The following is a 17,209-nucleotide window of genomic DNA, read 5'->3' as shown; positions in this document are numbered from 1 at the left end:
GGGCTTTTTCTTTAAAATTTTGCAGAGGGCGCAACCAAGCCATTCTTTTTAACCGCAAAATGAACTCGTAGAATAGTGATTAACTGGCCAAGCATGGATGTGTGCTAAGTTTAAAATGTTTTCAAAAACGTTAACACCATCAAAATTAGTTTTAGTTTTTGAGGCAAAAACCGTGTCACCACCGCTACAGCATTTGGCAAAATAAAAAGATGTGGTGTTCCTGGTCATCTTGAATGAACATCTTAGGATGAAACATCCACAGTTTTAAGACAATTGAATAAAATCTTCAGGAGTTGTTTTTTTAAAAATGTGACCTCTATAAAATTCCAAAAATGGGGCCAAGCGTGAAAGAAGAGACTTTTTTTTGTACGTCTTGGGCTCTTACATATACCTCAACTTTTGTCAATTTAGGTAAAACGTACAACTGGGGCTTTTAGTTTCAAATTTTGTACGGTGCGCTATTATAAACTACAGTATAATATTATAAACTAAGAACATATTGATTTTGCCAGGTCTGATGTGCATGTTTAGCCCCTTAAAATGTGTTTTCCCATCATGAAAACATAAACACCGTTCCAAGCAAAAATGAGGTAGATCTGGTAAACCTTGGAGGAGAACAAGACTTACAATATTCATTGCAAATTATTTCCTTTAGCCAGTTGGTGGCATTACCACTGAAAAATAAGTTAAAAAATGTCTCTGGCCTGGACAATCATCAAATGTGATGATGAAGTTTTGAGAAAATAGGATCATCTGAGTCATGTTACAGCAGGTTTTATTGTGACAGTGAAAAATCTGACTTTGCCGAAAATTTCTTCTTCACAGCCTTTGCAACGTTGGGACACTGGCACATTGGAATTGGAATTTTCTTGAAAATGAAGTACATCAGATTAACTCATTGAATACCACCCCTTTTCACTGGAGCAACCCCCTCAATCCCTCACATTTTACTGAATTTTGACTGATTTGCAAGGCCCACAGAATTTTCTGTTCTATGGCTATATATACATGCAACCTGTCAAAAGAAAGGTGAGACTCTCTTCTTTCAGCAGAAAAAAAAGTTTGTTTCAAGCTTTCTCCGTTCGTTGGCAATCAGCATTAGAAAACTGCTAAGTTTGATGGAAAATGCCGATTTTCTGCAGAAATCCAGAGAAAATGAGCTTTTTGTAAAAGCATGCATTTCAAGCATCATTTCAAGTTTTACACTATTTTTTGCTTTTGTGGCAGCTCAAATGCCTCAATAATGTGTTCCTCCTACAAAAGAACATTACAAATAATGTTTTTGTCGCAAAATAATTTATTTGCACACAACAAAACTATTGAACTATGAACAAAAGTGCAGCTGTGGAGAAGATGGTTTTTGGCTTCCATCCAGTTTGTCACCACATCGATTCATCCCACCACGTCCAGATGCACGACCTATAAATTATAGAAACATAAAAAGTTGCAAATATATCTTGCTGCAGAGTGAGGTACAATAATTTTATTTACCTTTCTTTCCACCACCAAAGCGAGGAGTCGTCATCTTTTGGCTTCTGGTTGGACAATCTGTAATTTATAGAAGTATGTACAATTACCACACTTTTATTTTTCTATTTTTTTTATTGTTGCTTTCCACTTACATTTCAACATCTCTCACACACACACATACATGCTCGCACACTGCTATTTACACCATTCATTCCACGTTGTTCAGCATCCAATTTGAAATGAAATGGAATATGAATTTAACACGAGTGGTTTTAGCAGAGCTGAGCGGACCAAATGTGTCCTGTTTTTTTTTGTTTGTTTGTTTTTTGAAAACCTATGGCGACATGCAAGTCAGCGCATTTACGGCGCATATTTTCATCCACATCTACGAGACGCATCAACCGTACATAAATGATTAGTGTTACTGGCAACTTCATAGTATAGCGGGGAATGTAGCGGTGCATAAAAGTGACTGAGGAGGCATAAGAAGTGATGAAGTTTTGAATGGGAACTTGCAAGCTAGTCAGCAGTTACCTCCTCGTTCCAGCGGCTCTGGCGAGGACTCTCAGCTGCTTTCCGTTATGTCCGAAGGCACATATTCGTCCGACATCGGGATCCAAATCGCTCTCCAATTCATCATTTTCGCCGTCGTCTTTACGAGACGATTCCAACGAATCGCTGACGTGTGCCCGGCGTCGGCCATGCGAAGCAATGCAGCCTCTTTGCCGTCATCGCTGGAAGTCGCCGGGGAGACGATTTGTGGGCGACGTGGGGCATCGGGAGGCACAAAATGCTCTGCCAAGCGATGATCGCTGACGTGGAGCAAGTTCATCTTCATCAGATGAACTCGAAACTCGGCGTGAGCTATGCGGGCTGCGTGTAGCACGCCATGTTTGTGCAGGCCGACGTTCGTTTGACGGGTGCCGCTTTCGATTAGTGACCGAAGCGTCATTTTCTCTTCCACACAAACACCATCTTGTTTGTTGTTTTGTTTCGAGGACGCTTTTATACCGAAAAATAAATTATTTTTAGTTAGTTATTTCCTTTTCTCCATCGTTGCTAGTTGCTAATGTTCCAATCCACTATCCACATACGCCCCTCCATCACTGTACGCCCTTTCTACTACTTCTGCTGCGTGATCCTGGTTGATTTTTGCACCACTGCCACCCGATGGCCATTTTTTTGCTATTTAACATTGCCGTCAAGCCTAATCCTGTGGTGAGAAGTTGCATCGGACTCTCTTGCACCCTCCCCCATGAAAACACGTGATTGACGTATTAATACGTCATGGGGAGGGAACGGCTATGCACAAATTGACATATTTATACGTCAAAGGGTGTAAATGAGTTAAAAGCTATTTTAACAAAATATGACCCCTGCAAAATCAGGCAAAATTTGAAAAAAGTTAAAAATAGCCGACTTCCTTTTGAGTTTTGACGATGGCTCTCGAGCAGGGGTGTCCAATGTCGGTCCTCAAGGGCCGCTGTCCTGCCTGTTTTCCAGATCTCCCTGGAGCAATGCACATGATTCAAATACAGTAATTAGGATCGTTCTCATGCTGCTTCAGCCGGGAGAGATGGAAAACCGGCAGGACAGTGGCCCTCCAGGCCCTCCTGGACATGCCTGCTCTAGAGCATAGGTGTCAAACTCAGGTCCTGGAGGGCCGCTGTCCTCCATGTTTTCAAAGTCTCCCTGTTGCAACACACCGATTCAAATGAACAGGTTCAATGTCAGGTTTCCGCAGACCTTGCTGATAAACCTGTTCATTTGAATCAGGTGTTTTGCAACGGGGAGACTTTGAAAACATGGAGGACAGCGGCCCTCCAGGACCGGAGTTTGACACCTGTGCTCTAGAGCAGGGGTCCCCAACCTTTTTTGCCCCACGGACCGGTTTATGTCAGACAATATTTTCAGGGACCGGCATTTAAGGTGTGGCGGAAATAATACGACAAAATAATCTGGTATGAGCTGCATGAAAACGGTGGTGTTTTCGAAATATAATAATAAACACAAGGAGCGTCTAATCTGGCCGCAACACTCATATCGCGATGGTCATGTTTAATGCCTTCAAAATACGATACAATGCAAATTCAAAATGCATGAAAATGACGACTCACCACAGCCCCGAGCTTGATTTTCTGCAACCAGACGATCCCATCTCATGGTAATAGGAGACAATGACACCTCAAGTGTGTGTTTTATGTCCAGTCTACTTCGTAATTTTGTTTTAGTCGCCGTTGCTGCAGAAAACCCCGCCTCACACAGGTAGCATGTCTGAAATAGCAACAGTGCTATTGTGGCGATCTCAGAATATTCAGCCATAACTTTAATCCAGTTGGCTCGAACGTACTTTTAAGGACGCCGTCATTTGCGATCTCCAGCAATTTTTAAACTCATTTTTTATTCATTATGTTTATAGCGTAATCGGTCACGTGACGCAGAAGCGTGGCTTGACGTGTGTCAAGCATGACACAGACGGATGTAACGGAGAATCCGGTAATTTTTCAAAATAAAACATCTTTCGTATTCCGAAATAAATAAAACTGAATTAAGGCAAGTTCTTTCTGTGCGGCCCGGTACCAAATGCCCTGCGGACCGGTACCGGTCCGCGGACCGGCGGTTGGGGACCCCTGCTCTAGAGGCTTATTTTTCTCATAGATCTTGGGCTGTTATATGTGCCTCCAACCTTTGGTAGATCTTGGTGAAATGTTCAACCTGGGTTGTTTCATTAAAAACTTGGAGAGGGCACAACTCTACCATTTTTTTAAACTGGAAAATGAACTAAAATACTGATTATTTGGCCAAGCATAATGTTTGTGGCAAGTTTCATGTTTTCACAAATGTTAAGACCATCAAAATCTGCCTAATTTTTCTTGGCAAACAGTGCATATAAGAGGAGCTAAGTTAATCACAAGCAGAGATGGGGCAAGGTTCACCTCGTTGTGATCAACTGTGCGAGAAAGTAGTCGAACAGTATAGGGACGGTGTTTCTTAATGTACAATTGCAAGGAATTTAGGGACTTCGTCATCTATGGTCCATAATACCATCAAGAGGTTCAGAAAATATGGACGAATCACTGCATGTAAGTGGCAAGGCCGAAAACCAACATTGAATGGCCATGACCTTCGATCACTTTGTCGGCACACCCTCCAAAACCGACATCAATGTGTAAAAGGCATCACCACATGGGCTCAGGACCACTTCAGAAAATCTATTTCAGTAAATACAGTTTCGCGCTACATCTGTAGGAGCAATTTGAAATTCTACTATGTGAAGTAAAAGCCATTTTATCAACAACACCCAGAAGTTATGCTCTGTTCTTTGGGCCCAAGCTCATTTAAGATGGACGGCTGCAAACTAGAAAAGTGCTCTGGTCTGACAACTCCACATTTGAAATTGTAAATTGTACAAGTTGTCCTTCGGGTCAAAGAGGAAAAGAACCACCTGTTGTTATGGATACAAAGTTCAAAAGGCAGCATATGTGATGTGTGGGGCTGTGTTAATGCCAATGCTTTGGGGTAATTTACACATCTGTGAAGGCACCATCAATGCTGAAAGGTACATACAGGTTTTGGAGAAACATGCTGTCATCCAAGCAGCCTTTTTTATTAATGGACGCCCCCGCTTATTTCAGCAAGAATATGCCAAACCACATTCTGCACGTGTTACAACAGTCTGGCGTTGTTGTAAAAGAGTGTAGGTACTAGACTGCCTGTCATCATGAATACCTGTCATCCAATAAATATATTTGTTGCGCAATATGAAGCGTAAAATACAACGAGAAACCCCAGACTGTTAAATAGCTGAAGCTGTAAACCAAGCAAGAATGGGAAAGAATTCCACCTACAAAGCTTCATCAATTAGTGTCATATACAGATACGAAAAAATATAGTTCATTTATTAGTCTTTGAGAGCGACAGGATGAAGCAAACTGTCTGATGTTTGGCCTGTATTCTGTTCTTACAATCCATGAGGCACTGTCCAAGATGTGCATTTGAATCTGTTTTTGTTTGTAGTATTTTCACCTTCTGTTTTGTTAATAGCCTAAAGTTGAGTTGAATTTTTTTCCCCTTGTGCAGATTCTGGCAGGTCAGCAGAAGGCTGTGGATGGCTCCTTACAACATGTTGTTAATGAGGTACATCATATTAGTTGCAAGAATGGTTACACGACTTTTCCTGTACATTAAATGGCAATTTTAAAACCAGTGTACAGGAATTTATGAATTTAACCAATATCTTTCCTGTTTCAATTACAGTAATCAGTCCTTTTCATCATGTCAAGTCAATTTTAATTCACTTTGCACTCAATCACAAAAGTCTTCCAGGGCTTCAGTTGCCAAATATTAACAAGGTCCCCTGATCTTAACCCCACAGGAGGGCAAAAAAAAAAGAAAGGGGGGGGGGGGGGAAACACCTTGGGAAAAATAAAAAATCTTGAGGGGGGGCCATGGATGGAGGGAGTTCCCATTCACCCCCCCCCCAAGGATTTTACAACAATGAAAGACATTGAAAAATCATAGTTCACTTCCTGTACATTATAGGATATTATACAATAATAAAAATAATAAAACTTTTTCAAAACTGCGATGGTTGATATTATTCATATTTGTGCAAATGAATATTTAGTATAATCCAGAAATACAACATTTTCACACAGACACTTACTGGAGGTACCAAGTGCAGGGTTAGAGGGGATTGGTCTTTTTGTCACTCCCTACCTTTGGAATGACATTCTATTAAATGTGAGCCTCTGTTGATATTTAAACCTCATCTCAAAACATATTTTTATTCAATGGCTTTTGACTCAGCATTGTTTTAGTGTTTTAGGTTGTTTATTGTTTTGATTTTATAAAAATTTTTAACTGTCTTTGTTTTTGTATGTCTGAATTTCATTCAATAACAGCACTTTGCGTGCAGCGGTGGTTGCTTTTAAAGTGCTCTATAAATAAAGTTGAGTTGAGTAATTGATGGATTAAGTTAGGCAATGACAACTGCAAATGATATGTTTACATTGTTGATATTTCGAGCTTTGCTGGTGCTTGCTTTAGTGAGATTCATGAATACGTTGCCAGTTTCAAATATGGGTTTTGTAATTATCTTCACAGACAACCAAAGAGATGATAGCTCGTTCCTTTGCCACCGTCGTCACACATCCCTTTCATGGTATGGAAATATTGCTGTCAATTTTGAGTTGATTTAACATTAAAGGCGAACTCATGGCCTTTTTTTGGGGGGGCGGGGGGGTCAATAATATATTTCCAATGCCCCCGCTGGTCTAAAAATAGTATTCCGATTATATAATTGCAAAGAAATTGTTTTTATGTCTTGAATTCACCTTTAACTCCACTGTGGCATTCATGTAGGTATCATTTGTTTGAACATGTTCGTTGGATTCAAGAGAGTTGATTCAATTCCGTTTGTCCGATTCATTTTCTCTGGCCTGTCTTTCAGTGATTACATTGCGTTGTATGGTGCAGTTTATTGGACGAGAAACAAAATACAGGTAACATTCCTTTGTTTTCCTCACTATCTTGAGAAAATATATCGGCTTGAGTGTTTTCTAAATAATCGTTATCTGTTTTCAGCGGCGTCTTTGATTCCATTATCACCGTCTACAGAGAGGAAGGCATGCTGGGCTTCTTCACGTACGGTTATTCTTTTCATTCATTCAAGCAGACGCACATAACCCGTCAGCTCACATGATGAGAATAGTATATTAGACTATACGATCCTCATAAATAGCTTGTGGGTATACTGAGGCAGAGCCAAATTCATTGCATCCAGAAAGTATTTACCATACTGCAGTGTTTCAACATGATCATAAAAGCCTTTTTCAAAGTAGATTAAATGCCTTTTTCCCCCCCGAGATGACGTGGAAGGAAAAAATTTTGAAATGTTTGAATTTGTTTTTAAGAAATAAAAATGAAGTACCGTATTTTCACGGCCATTCGACGCACCGTATGGTTGGGCGCAGTCTCATTAATGGGTGCTATTTCTGTATTTTACACATAGACAAAACGCACTGTATTATTGGGCGCAATTTTAAAGTGGTAAAACATACGCCAGCTTAAACATACGGCATGCATGCGCGCACGCTAAAAACACGTTAGCTTGTAGCATACGGTAGCATGCCAAGACATACAGATACAAGCTAAAAACACGTTTTTAAAAAGGCAACGGAAAACTGAGTTCCGTTGTATTTTATTTAGCCATCGTACAATGTACTCACGTTTTTCGATCAATCATCACCCAGAAATCCATCAAAGTCCTCATCCTCTGTATCAGAATTGAACAATTGTGCAAGTACCGGTAATCCATCAAAAACGCCGTGTTCCCTCTCGTTGTCAGTCACTCTCATTGCCATGTGGCTCCACAGAAATTATTCCGGCTTTGCCAAAAACCCGAACAACAGTGCAAGCAGACACGTTCGTCCAAGCAGCCACAATCCATTCGCAAATTGTGGCGTAACTCGCCCGGCGCTGCCTCTCACTCTTTGTAAAGTTGTGTTTATCATCGATCATTCATTGTTCCCATGCCGTTCGCAACTTTACTTTGAACGCCCGGTTGATGCCGATGTCCAGCGGTTGGAGTTCTTTAGTCAAGCCTCCGGGAATAACGGCAAGCTCAGAGTTCATTTGCTTGACTTGGTTTTTCACCGCTGCTGTGAGATGGGCACGCATGCCAAAAGCATAACCGATGGCTTGAAGTTTGAACTGAGCTTCGTAGGCGTGTCTCTTTGTAGAATTTATTTTCGGGGGTTCTTAGAAACCAAAACCAAAGTTGTTTTGCAACAATGCACATAGCCACACTCTATACAGGTGTTGGTACCTGCTTGGGGCGTACCTTTAGCGTCCACTTACACGCCCACCCTTCACTCATTGGCGGACATCTTCCCCGCATGCCTGTCCTCACTCACATCTGCCTTTTCTCTCTCTCGCTCTCCATGTGTGTATATATATACACGCCCACCCTTCACTGATTGGCCGACTTCTTTGCCGCATGCCTGTCCACAGTCACTTCCGCCTTTTCTCTATATAAACAGCGTGTCGGCTGTCAGTCAGGTTTTGGAACTCAGCGCATAGACAAGACGCTCCGCATCATAAGGCGTCCTGTCCATTTTGGAGAAAATTTTAGACTTTTAATGGCGCCTTATAGTCGTGAAAATACGGTAATCAGATCTTGCGGTGATATTCACAGCCTTTGTCATGAATCTTGAAAAAAAATGAACCCAGGTGCAAACTGTTTTCTCTGATCATCCCTGAGAATGATTCTACTATTTAATAGGAATTTAATACTATTTAATGTGTTTCACTTGGCTGTCGATTTGAAAAGGCACACACCTGGCTCCCTGTATAGAATCCCACAGTTGACCAAGAACCTGATAATCACGCTGTCAGAGCCCAAATATTCCTCTGTGGAAAGAGCAGAACCTTCCAGACGGCAAACCATTGAACCATCAATTGGGCCGATGTGGTAGCCCCTCTTTCGTCAAAGGCACGTAGCAGTTCGCCGGGAGTTTTCCCCAAAAGCACTTAAAATGCTCTCTGACCAAAAGAGACTCTGGTCTGATGAGACAAACATTAAACTCTGACTGAAAGCCAGATGTTAAGTTGCATGCATCACTAATCTAAGACCATTCCGACGGTGAAGCATGGTCGGTGTAGCGTTGTCCTATGGGGATATTTGTCGGTGGCAGGAATTGGGATTTGAGTCATGATCGAATGAAAATGGACGCATGTTCTAGTGTAGGACAACCTGTTCCACAGTGATCTTGACCTCAGACTTTAATTTTTCAGGAAGATAAAGACCCTAAGTACACAGCCAAGTTCCCTCTATGCGCCGCTTAGAGGGAGCAGTGAACACCAGTGACAATCTAGCAATACGTTCTTAAGTACTAATTGAACAACAGATTACTGAAAATGTATGTCATCACCGAGAAATGGACAAAAAAAAGCTTCCCATATTTTCCGCACTATAAGGCGCTTCAGAGTATCAGGCACCACTTCAATGCATTTTAAAGCTGTTTTCGTATATAGGGTGCACTGCATTATAAGGCGCATAGAAAAGAAGCTACAGTAGTGGCTGTGGTTGCGTTATGCATCCACTAGAGGGAGCTACACTAAGGAATACAATACAATACGGCTTTATTTATAGAGAGCGGGTACACAGCGCTTTACTAAAATACTACGTCCAAGAAATCCAAACATTGATCCATATATAAAGCACATACGATTATCAGGCGCACTGCTGACTTTTGAGAAAATTGAATGCTTTTCGGTGCGCTTTATAGGGCTTAATATATGGTACTTTTCAGAGGGAGTTCCCTCACTTACAGTGCCTGCAGCCATCTCGTTACCTCTGCGTCCCGTTCCAAATAATGTGCGTTTTTGGGACGCAGGGAAATTTCTCAGTCAAAACAACAACAACAAAAAAAACTACAGCAAGCCTGAGGATTTCACGGTAACGATCATTACCGGTAGCGTGTCGTTTCCGTGGCGTCATTTTGACGTTACCGAAAAATCGTTTAACCATAGAAGTCACCGCACATGAGTTGACTGTACGCGATCAAGTCTCTCTTGTGTGATCAACGTGATTTCACTGTATCTGTATGGGTGTTTGTGGTTTGGTGTGTGAGTGTGTTTCTTTTAATTTACTTTTGTTTTGTTTTGTTGGGGGTGGGGGGGCGGAACAGATAACGTTATGTGCGCATGCGGGTTGCTATTTTAGTCCGCAAACTGAGGAATCGCGCGGATGAAAGTTTGAGATGGCGGCGAAAAAAACTCACCAAGGTCTACTACTAATTACGACATTTAAGAAATGGGAATGCCAGTCTGACTTTTCGTATGAATCGTCCGAAGGGCGTATCGCTAAACTCACCTGAGACGTATGCACAGAACACGAGAGCGAGATACGACGAGAGGCACGAGGCAAGTTGGTCATTAGATCTATAGGCTATCGCTTTGAAAAATATTAGGAAACAGTATTGGTTATTGTATAATTTACTGGTTGGAGCATGGTCATTTAAGGAATAACACATTCGTCATGAGGGTGTAGTCATTCTAATGTTAACTGTTGGTAGAACTAATGATGACGTGTGTTAGATTTTTTCGTCAAATTGATAGTAGATTACACATGTATTGTCTTGGGAAGAGGATGTCAAGCCACATCAATACTTACCAGTAAATTAATCTTTGCAGTGTGAGATTGGAAAAAATACTCTGATTTTGTGGTATGCTGTATTCGTGATGCCATATGACTACACCATATTTTGATCCATTTTTTTTAAATAAACCTGGAATACACAGCTGCTGATGTAATGTTCATTGTTAATTGATAGTTTTCAAACATTTACCCTTGAAACATACGTATTCTTTTGAGTTTCAGAATTCTTGATTATGAATATCAGTCAAAATAGAAAAATGGGTTCCCATGATGAACGTTTACGGAACCCAAAATGAGTTACCGTGGTTTCCCATTGGGTAATCCGACTGAACCGAAAAACGGTTACCGTGAATTTCTGAAATCCTCAGGCCTGCTACTGAATTATTTAAATTTTTGCAGCATTTGTTTATAATTGTATGTATATGTTGTTGTTTGTGTTATTATCATATGCAATTGAATAAGTAGACCATTTCAGAATTCGAAATTTGGGACTCTCGAAATGCATCATGGGACTCGTACTTTTCTGATCAGTAAGTCCCTGGGACTCGCTAGGGTAAACTGTAAAATTATCACTGTGCCTGGCAACTTTTGTCTCATTCATCTTTTGACCAGAAACACAGATGCCTTCGGTATGCAACAAAAATCAAAGAATTGGCCTTGCCATTTCAGTTCTTGGGAGGGGATTCATGTTTAGCACTGTATGTCCAAATCGCATGCACGCACACCTCCTACAAACTGAAATACTTTTACTTTTTCCTCATAGTGGATTGATCCCTCGTCTCCTTGGAGATGTCTTTGCATTGTGGATTTGTAACCTGCTGGCTCACTTCATCAACACCTATGCGATTGATGATTCGGTATACATTTGCTCTTGTTGTTTTTTCAAACAAAAAATGTATTTTCCTGTGGTTGAGTTTTTATCTTTCTTCCTGGAGTTCTGTTTGTATAGGATTCTAAGTTTATTTTTCTCTGTTAAGATGAGCCACACAGGAGAAATCAAGAACTGCTCTCAGGCTCTGACAGGGGTAAGCCTTATGTATAACTATACATTTTATTCAAACAATCTGCTGTATTTAAAAAGTTTACAACATAATGCTTTTTGTCTCTTTATATACAGTTCTTTGCCAGCATGCTCACATACCCTTTTGTTTTGGTGTCAAACCTCATGGCTGTCAATAACTGCGGGTGAGTTAGCAGGAGCGATTTGGGTTTTTTCTTTACATTCTTTTTGTCATTCACACTTTTTTTTTTCTTCCTCCTCCCAGGCTCATTGGAGGTCTTCCCCCCTATGCATCAGTATATCCGACCTGGGTGCACTGCTGGAAACATCTAAGCAGAGAGGTCAGCTCTTTTCTTGTCTCTAAACCTGATTTAATTGATGATGGTTGAGCTGCTTGGAATTCCAGCTGACCCCTCTCCCCCAAGTTGTACCTCGTACTTCCTCGTACCTCGGTTTGAAAACCTGTCAGTAAGATAGTACAACCGTGGCGAGACAAGCAACTACCGTTGTGGAAACGAGGCTTAAGACTGACATCTGGAATGGTGTTGTTCCTAATTGGAAAACTATACATGTCTCCATATGCTTACATCACCATAATTTCTTAAGTATAATACATTCTCAAATATGATCCGTCCCCCCCAAAATCGCTCTTCAAAAGCTTTTTTTTCTCTCTATCCATGTATAATGTGTTCCCCGATTTGCTGGTATCCATGCTCAAAAATGTAACTACCGTATTTTGCGGACTATAAATCACAGTTTTTTTCATAGTTTGGCCCAAGGGTGTGACTTAAGGGGTGTTCACACGGAACACATTTACATCGGTGCTGCACCGATGTATTTTGTTGCGCTATATCTTACACTGGAGCAAATTTTGTGGAGCGTTCGCACGTACAAAGCCTCTGAGCGTGTTCGCCCCGGTGCAGCTCTGGTGCAGCCCCACTTCACATGGCAGTTTCTGCAGCAGTGCAAAACGATAGAACACAGAGCTGTCGTGTTGGTTCTTTTTAAAACATACACAACTCAAGCAACTACTGGACAGGCACGTCCTTCTCGGTCTCCGTGCCTTCTGCTCGAGAGGCGTTCAATGACCGCCCCCGAAAACGTAAATCAACGATGACCTCAATGACACTCAGAAAAGCAAACATAATGCGCCAAACAGAAAATCAAGAGAGGAAATCACAAAATAAATTTTATGGGGGGGGGGGGGGGGGGGGGTGTGAACAAACTACACAAACAACTCAGAGACAGAGCACGAAAGCAACGCATTCTAGCCGTATGTAATCAACTCTTCTCATGCGTAGCGAGGCTACTCCCCCTGCAAACGAGCATTTGCTCCGGAGCAAATTTTTTAACCACCTCCATGAGGTGGGTTAAATTCGCTTCAGAGTAAGCTGTTTTCAGGAGCTACACCGGTGTAACTTTGCACGTGCGAACGCTCTCGGAGCAAATCTTGCTGTGTGAACACCCCTTTTGTTACGTGAACATTCAGGTCCTTCTCAAAAAATGTGCATAGTGTGATCAAGTTCATTAATTTCCATAATGTAATGATAAAAATTCTACTTTAATATATTTTAGATTTATTGCACACCAACTGAAATATTTAAGATATTTAAGATATCCTTTATTTGTCCCACTCTGGGGAAATTTACAGTCTACAGCAGCAAGATTGTGGGTAGAAAGAAGAAAAAAAAGGAGGTCTTATTGTTTTAATACTGATGATTTTGGCATACAGCTCATGAAAACCCAAAATTCCTGTCTCAAAAAATTAGCTTATCATGAAAAGGTACACTAAAGCAGAGAGATTGCCACGTGTGCCATGGGAAATTATCCAATGTGTATGTCTGTGCCTGCAAAGCCATTGCAATGGAGATGTTTGGACCGAAAGCTGCTAAAGAAATAGCCTGAGTGCTGTCAAAACTAAAAACATAGAAAGAATGAGAGCTGTGGAAGAAGAGCTTTGCGTCTTCATCAATTGCTTCCAGGATCTGTGTTCATCCAAACCATTTATCACACTGAGTCAGAATAAATCTGAAAGATTATAATACATTGGATTGATGTTGATTTGAGTCCTATTCAAGGTGTTATAGCATTATTTTTCAGTGTTAAAAAAAACGTTTATAATAACATTATTATATATAACACTTAATTGTTAAAATAAGCTTTTATCACATTTTCAACAAGTGGTGTGCCGTGGGATTTTTTCAATGAAAGAAATGTGCCTTGGCTTGAAAAAGATTGAAAAACACTTCTCTGAAGGAGATATTAACCTAATCATCTGAATTAACACATGAACTCTAAACACCCGCAAACCATTCCTGAGGCTTTTAAAACCTCCCAACCGATTCCAGACCTTGGGGGACCTGTGGAAGCAGTGGACTGAGTCTGGAGTAGAAGCATCCAGAACCACCGTGCACAGGCATATGCAGGAAATGGGTCAAGCCACTTTTGAAGCAGAAACAGCGGCAGAAGCGGCTGACCTGGGCTACAGAGAAGCGGCACTGCACTGTTGCTCAGTCGTTCAAAGTACTTTTTTCGGATGAACGCAAATCATTCCGAAATCAAGGTGCCAGAGTCCGGAGAAGGAAATGCCTGTAGTGTCAAGTACCCACAGTCAGTGATGGTCTGGGGTGCAATGTCAGCTCCTGGTGTTGGTCCAATGCAGGTTCAATGCAGCTAGCTATCGGGAGATTATGGAGCACTTCATGCTTCCATCTGCTGAAAGGCTTTATGGAGATGAAGATTTCATTTTTCAGCACGACCTGGCACCTGCTCACAGTGCCAAAACCACTGAGGAATGGTTTAGTGACCATGGTATGACTGTGCTCAATTGGCCTGCCAACTCTCCTGACCTGAACCCCAAAGAGAATCTGTGAAGAGGAAGTTGAGAGACACCAGACCCAACCCTGTGGGTGAGCTTCAGGCCGCTATCGAAGCATCCTGGGCCTCCATAACACCTCAGCAGTGCCACAGGATGATTGCCTCCATGGCACACCACATTGAAGCAGACATTTCTGGATTCCCGACCAATATTGAGTGCATAACCGAACATAATTATTTGACGGTTATCTTGTTGTTTTGTTTTGTTTTAAAAACAATTGGTCGGATGAAATATGCAAATATTTTGAGATAGGTATTTTTGTTTTTTCCTTTGTTTTGCCAAAATCCTCAATATCAAAACAATACAAGGCTTGAACTGCTTCAGTTGTGTGTAATTAATCTAAAATATATGAAATTTTTATCAGTAAATTACAGAAAATAATGAACTTTATCACAATATGCTAATTTTTTTAGAAGGACCTGTACCAGGTACATTCTCTGTTCGTTGTTTATGCGTCATGTAACGTTAGCATATCGAACGCTTATGTAGCCGTTGTTCTCTATTTTTATTTGCCTTTCAAGATGACATGTCTGTTGTTGATGTTGGATTTTATCAAATCAATTTCCCCCTCAAAATGCGATTACACTCCAGTGTGACTTACATGGTTTTTTTTTCTTCTTGATGATGCATTTTATGGCTGGTGCGAATTCTACTCTGGAGCGATTTATAGTCCGGAAAATATGGTGTTATCTGCATAGATATGAAAAGGGAAGCTGCTAAATGGAGCGTTATCGGATCTGTTGTTCTTCTCATGTTTTGTAACTAGGGTACATGTGTGGTGGTTTTTTTTCCTCCCCCGATAAACAAATGAGAAAGCACTCACAGGTGATAGCGATAAAAAAATAATTGAGAAATCCTGCATTAGCTGGCTGCTACAGCGCTAAGAGAATATCCACAAGTATAAAGTGCTAAGGTATCTCGTATTCTGTCCTATCTGTGATCAATACAAAAGGGGGAAAAAAAGATATGTGCCGATGTAGGTAACCAAGTGTTTAAAAAAAATATTTGTGTGACCGTAAAATAATGATGCTGTTTATAGTCTCAGGAACCTACTTTTATACAAAATATAAGATCAGGTAAGATGTTTTTGTTTCATAATGGTTCGTGAGCAGCGAAAATGATGTTATTGTGGAGCCGAAGAACAAAGATACTGCGTGTGGAAACTTTCATTGCTTTGAAATACGGGTGCAACATTCTTTTTGGTCCTTAGTTCTGTGGGGGAATTATGCCGAAACAACCATATTATACATAAATTTGTAGTCTTAGACATTAAATATCATATTGGAATGAAAGAACACCATTTTCACAAGCATCAGTGAGTTAATAATTATCACAGGCTAGGTATTACTGAAGATGAAAGTGCCTTCAGTGCACTGTCTGGTACTCCTTGAAAATCATATTTCAAATCCACCTGTGTTTTAATTTGTAACGTGTTTCCTGATTTTCAGCCACAGCTAATGATTTTCTGTTTTGTTTTTTTAAATCCAGGGCAATATGAGCAGAGGAAACAGTTTATTCTTCCGGAAACTTCCAGCAGGAAAGCTGTACTCAACTGATCAGAAAAGATTTTTTTAAAAGAAAAGCAGGCAACGGTAGTTGTGCGAATGCAAGTAAAACAAATCCAACAAGTCTCATCTGCGGGGGCTCCCTGTCCATTCTTTTTTATGCACTTGTTCCGATTTAAAGCATATTGTATGCTTTATAAATTACAAAGAATTTCCAAGTCAGTTTTTCGGATTTGTAAGAACATGACACTAAATGGAATTTAATGGACCAAGTTAGTAAAACAAAGAAAAACTCAAAATGTTATGACAGGTTGATCGGTCAGCGCCCGTCCCCAATATCTTTCTTTTCATACATGATTCCTCGACAATACACATTTTTTAAAACGCGCTTCATATTGCATGTGATGTCTAACATGTTAATGATCAAATGGGTTTGGCATGTGTTACTGTTTTCCTTTTTAGTAGTATTATTGTGGAATAAGAATGATCATTGTCCAATCATGTACTGTACATGCATATGAAACTCCAGATCTTTCTATGACGGTTGTCAAGTGCTTCAATCAGCTGATTCTAATACCTAATAAAAGTAAACTTTGTGTCCAGTTTTTTTTCAAATGTGCCTTTAGAATTTAAGTTGGACATCTGCCTCAAGTGGTGTGTGTGTGTGTGCGTGCGTGCGCGCGCATTTTGGGCTTGTTCTGAAATTTCACTCAAAGGCTAAACCTCGCTAACTTTTTATGAGTATTGGATATCGTCCTAAAAATGCTATCCCACCACCCACAAGAAAAAACACACACTGACAGAAAGTACCATCACAGAACAAACCATTTGAGGATAAAACCTTTGGTTCTGCTGCCTGTTACCGGGGATACAAGAAGTCAACAAACTCCTGTTCAAATGTCAAAAGATGGAGTGTTTCCTCCATTAACGTGATCTATAGTCTGTTCAATTCACTTGGGAGGAAAAAAAATCTTTGAGATAGACTGTAAAATGTATAAAGTGTTCAACATTCAAAATAGGAGACGGCACACAGGTACCATCGTTTAAAGTGCTTCTTAACCCCAAATAAACGTTCAGTAGGCTTTTCCTGACACTTTTGTTGCATCTTACAGCACAAATCATGGTCTGAGGAGAACTTCCACAGCGCATTGTTTCAGGGAGTCGGTCAGGGGAAGTCTCCAAGAAAACTTCCG

At 40.6% G+C, this 17,209-nt stretch overlaps 1 protein-coding gene and 1 long non-coding RNA gene across 2 annotated transcripts in view; one reads left to right on the top strand and one right to left on the bottom strand.

Annotated features, from left to right (window-relative positions):
• The window catches only part of mtch2 (mitochondrial carrier homolog 2), a 34,939-nt gene extending 18,321 nt beyond the window's left edge, over positions 1 to 16,618 (top strand). The window contains exons 5-13 of the mRNA XM_086106477.1: positions 5,551 to 5,607; positions 6,577 to 6,634; positions 6,923 to 6,974; positions 7,057 to 7,116; positions 11,397 to 11,490; positions 11,611 to 11,658; positions 11,751 to 11,818; positions 11,899 to 11,974; positions 16,000 to 16,618. Of these exons, the coding sequence (XP_085962603.1) occupies positions 5,551 to 5,607; positions 6,577 to 6,634; positions 6,923 to 6,974; positions 7,057 to 7,116; positions 11,397 to 11,490; positions 11,611 to 11,658; positions 11,751 to 11,818; positions 11,899 to 11,974; positions 16,000 to 16,086 (600 nt within the window). The 3' untranslated portion in view covers positions 16,087 to 16,618. The remainder of the gene's footprint in view (positions 1 to 5,550; positions 5,608 to 6,576; positions 6,635 to 6,922; positions 6,975 to 7,056; positions 7,117 to 11,396; positions 11,491 to 11,610; positions 11,659 to 11,750; positions 11,819 to 11,898; positions 11,975 to 15,999) is intronic.
• On the bottom strand, positions 1,280 to 2,441 carry LOC147207102 (uncharacterized). Its single transcript, XR_015100400.1, has 3 exons — positions 2,005 to 2,441; positions 1,492 to 1,548; positions 1,280 to 1,419 (listed from the first exon to the last, which is right to left on the bottom strand). It is a non-coding gene; the product is annotated as an uncharacterized LOC147207102 (long non-coding RNA).
• Positions 16,619 to 17,209: the final 591 nt, after the last annotated feature.

This window comes from Hippocampus guttulatus, chromosome 3 (assembly GCF_054856545.1).
Source record: "Hippocampus guttulatus isolate MCC_2025c chromosome 3, RoL_Hgut_1.0, whole genome shotgun sequence".
Taxonomy (NCBI): domain Eukaryota; kingdom Metazoa; phylum Chordata; class Actinopteri; order Syngnathiformes; family Syngnathidae; genus Hippocampus; species Hippocampus guttulatus.
This window is presented reverse-complemented; position numbering and strand designations above follow the sequence as displayed.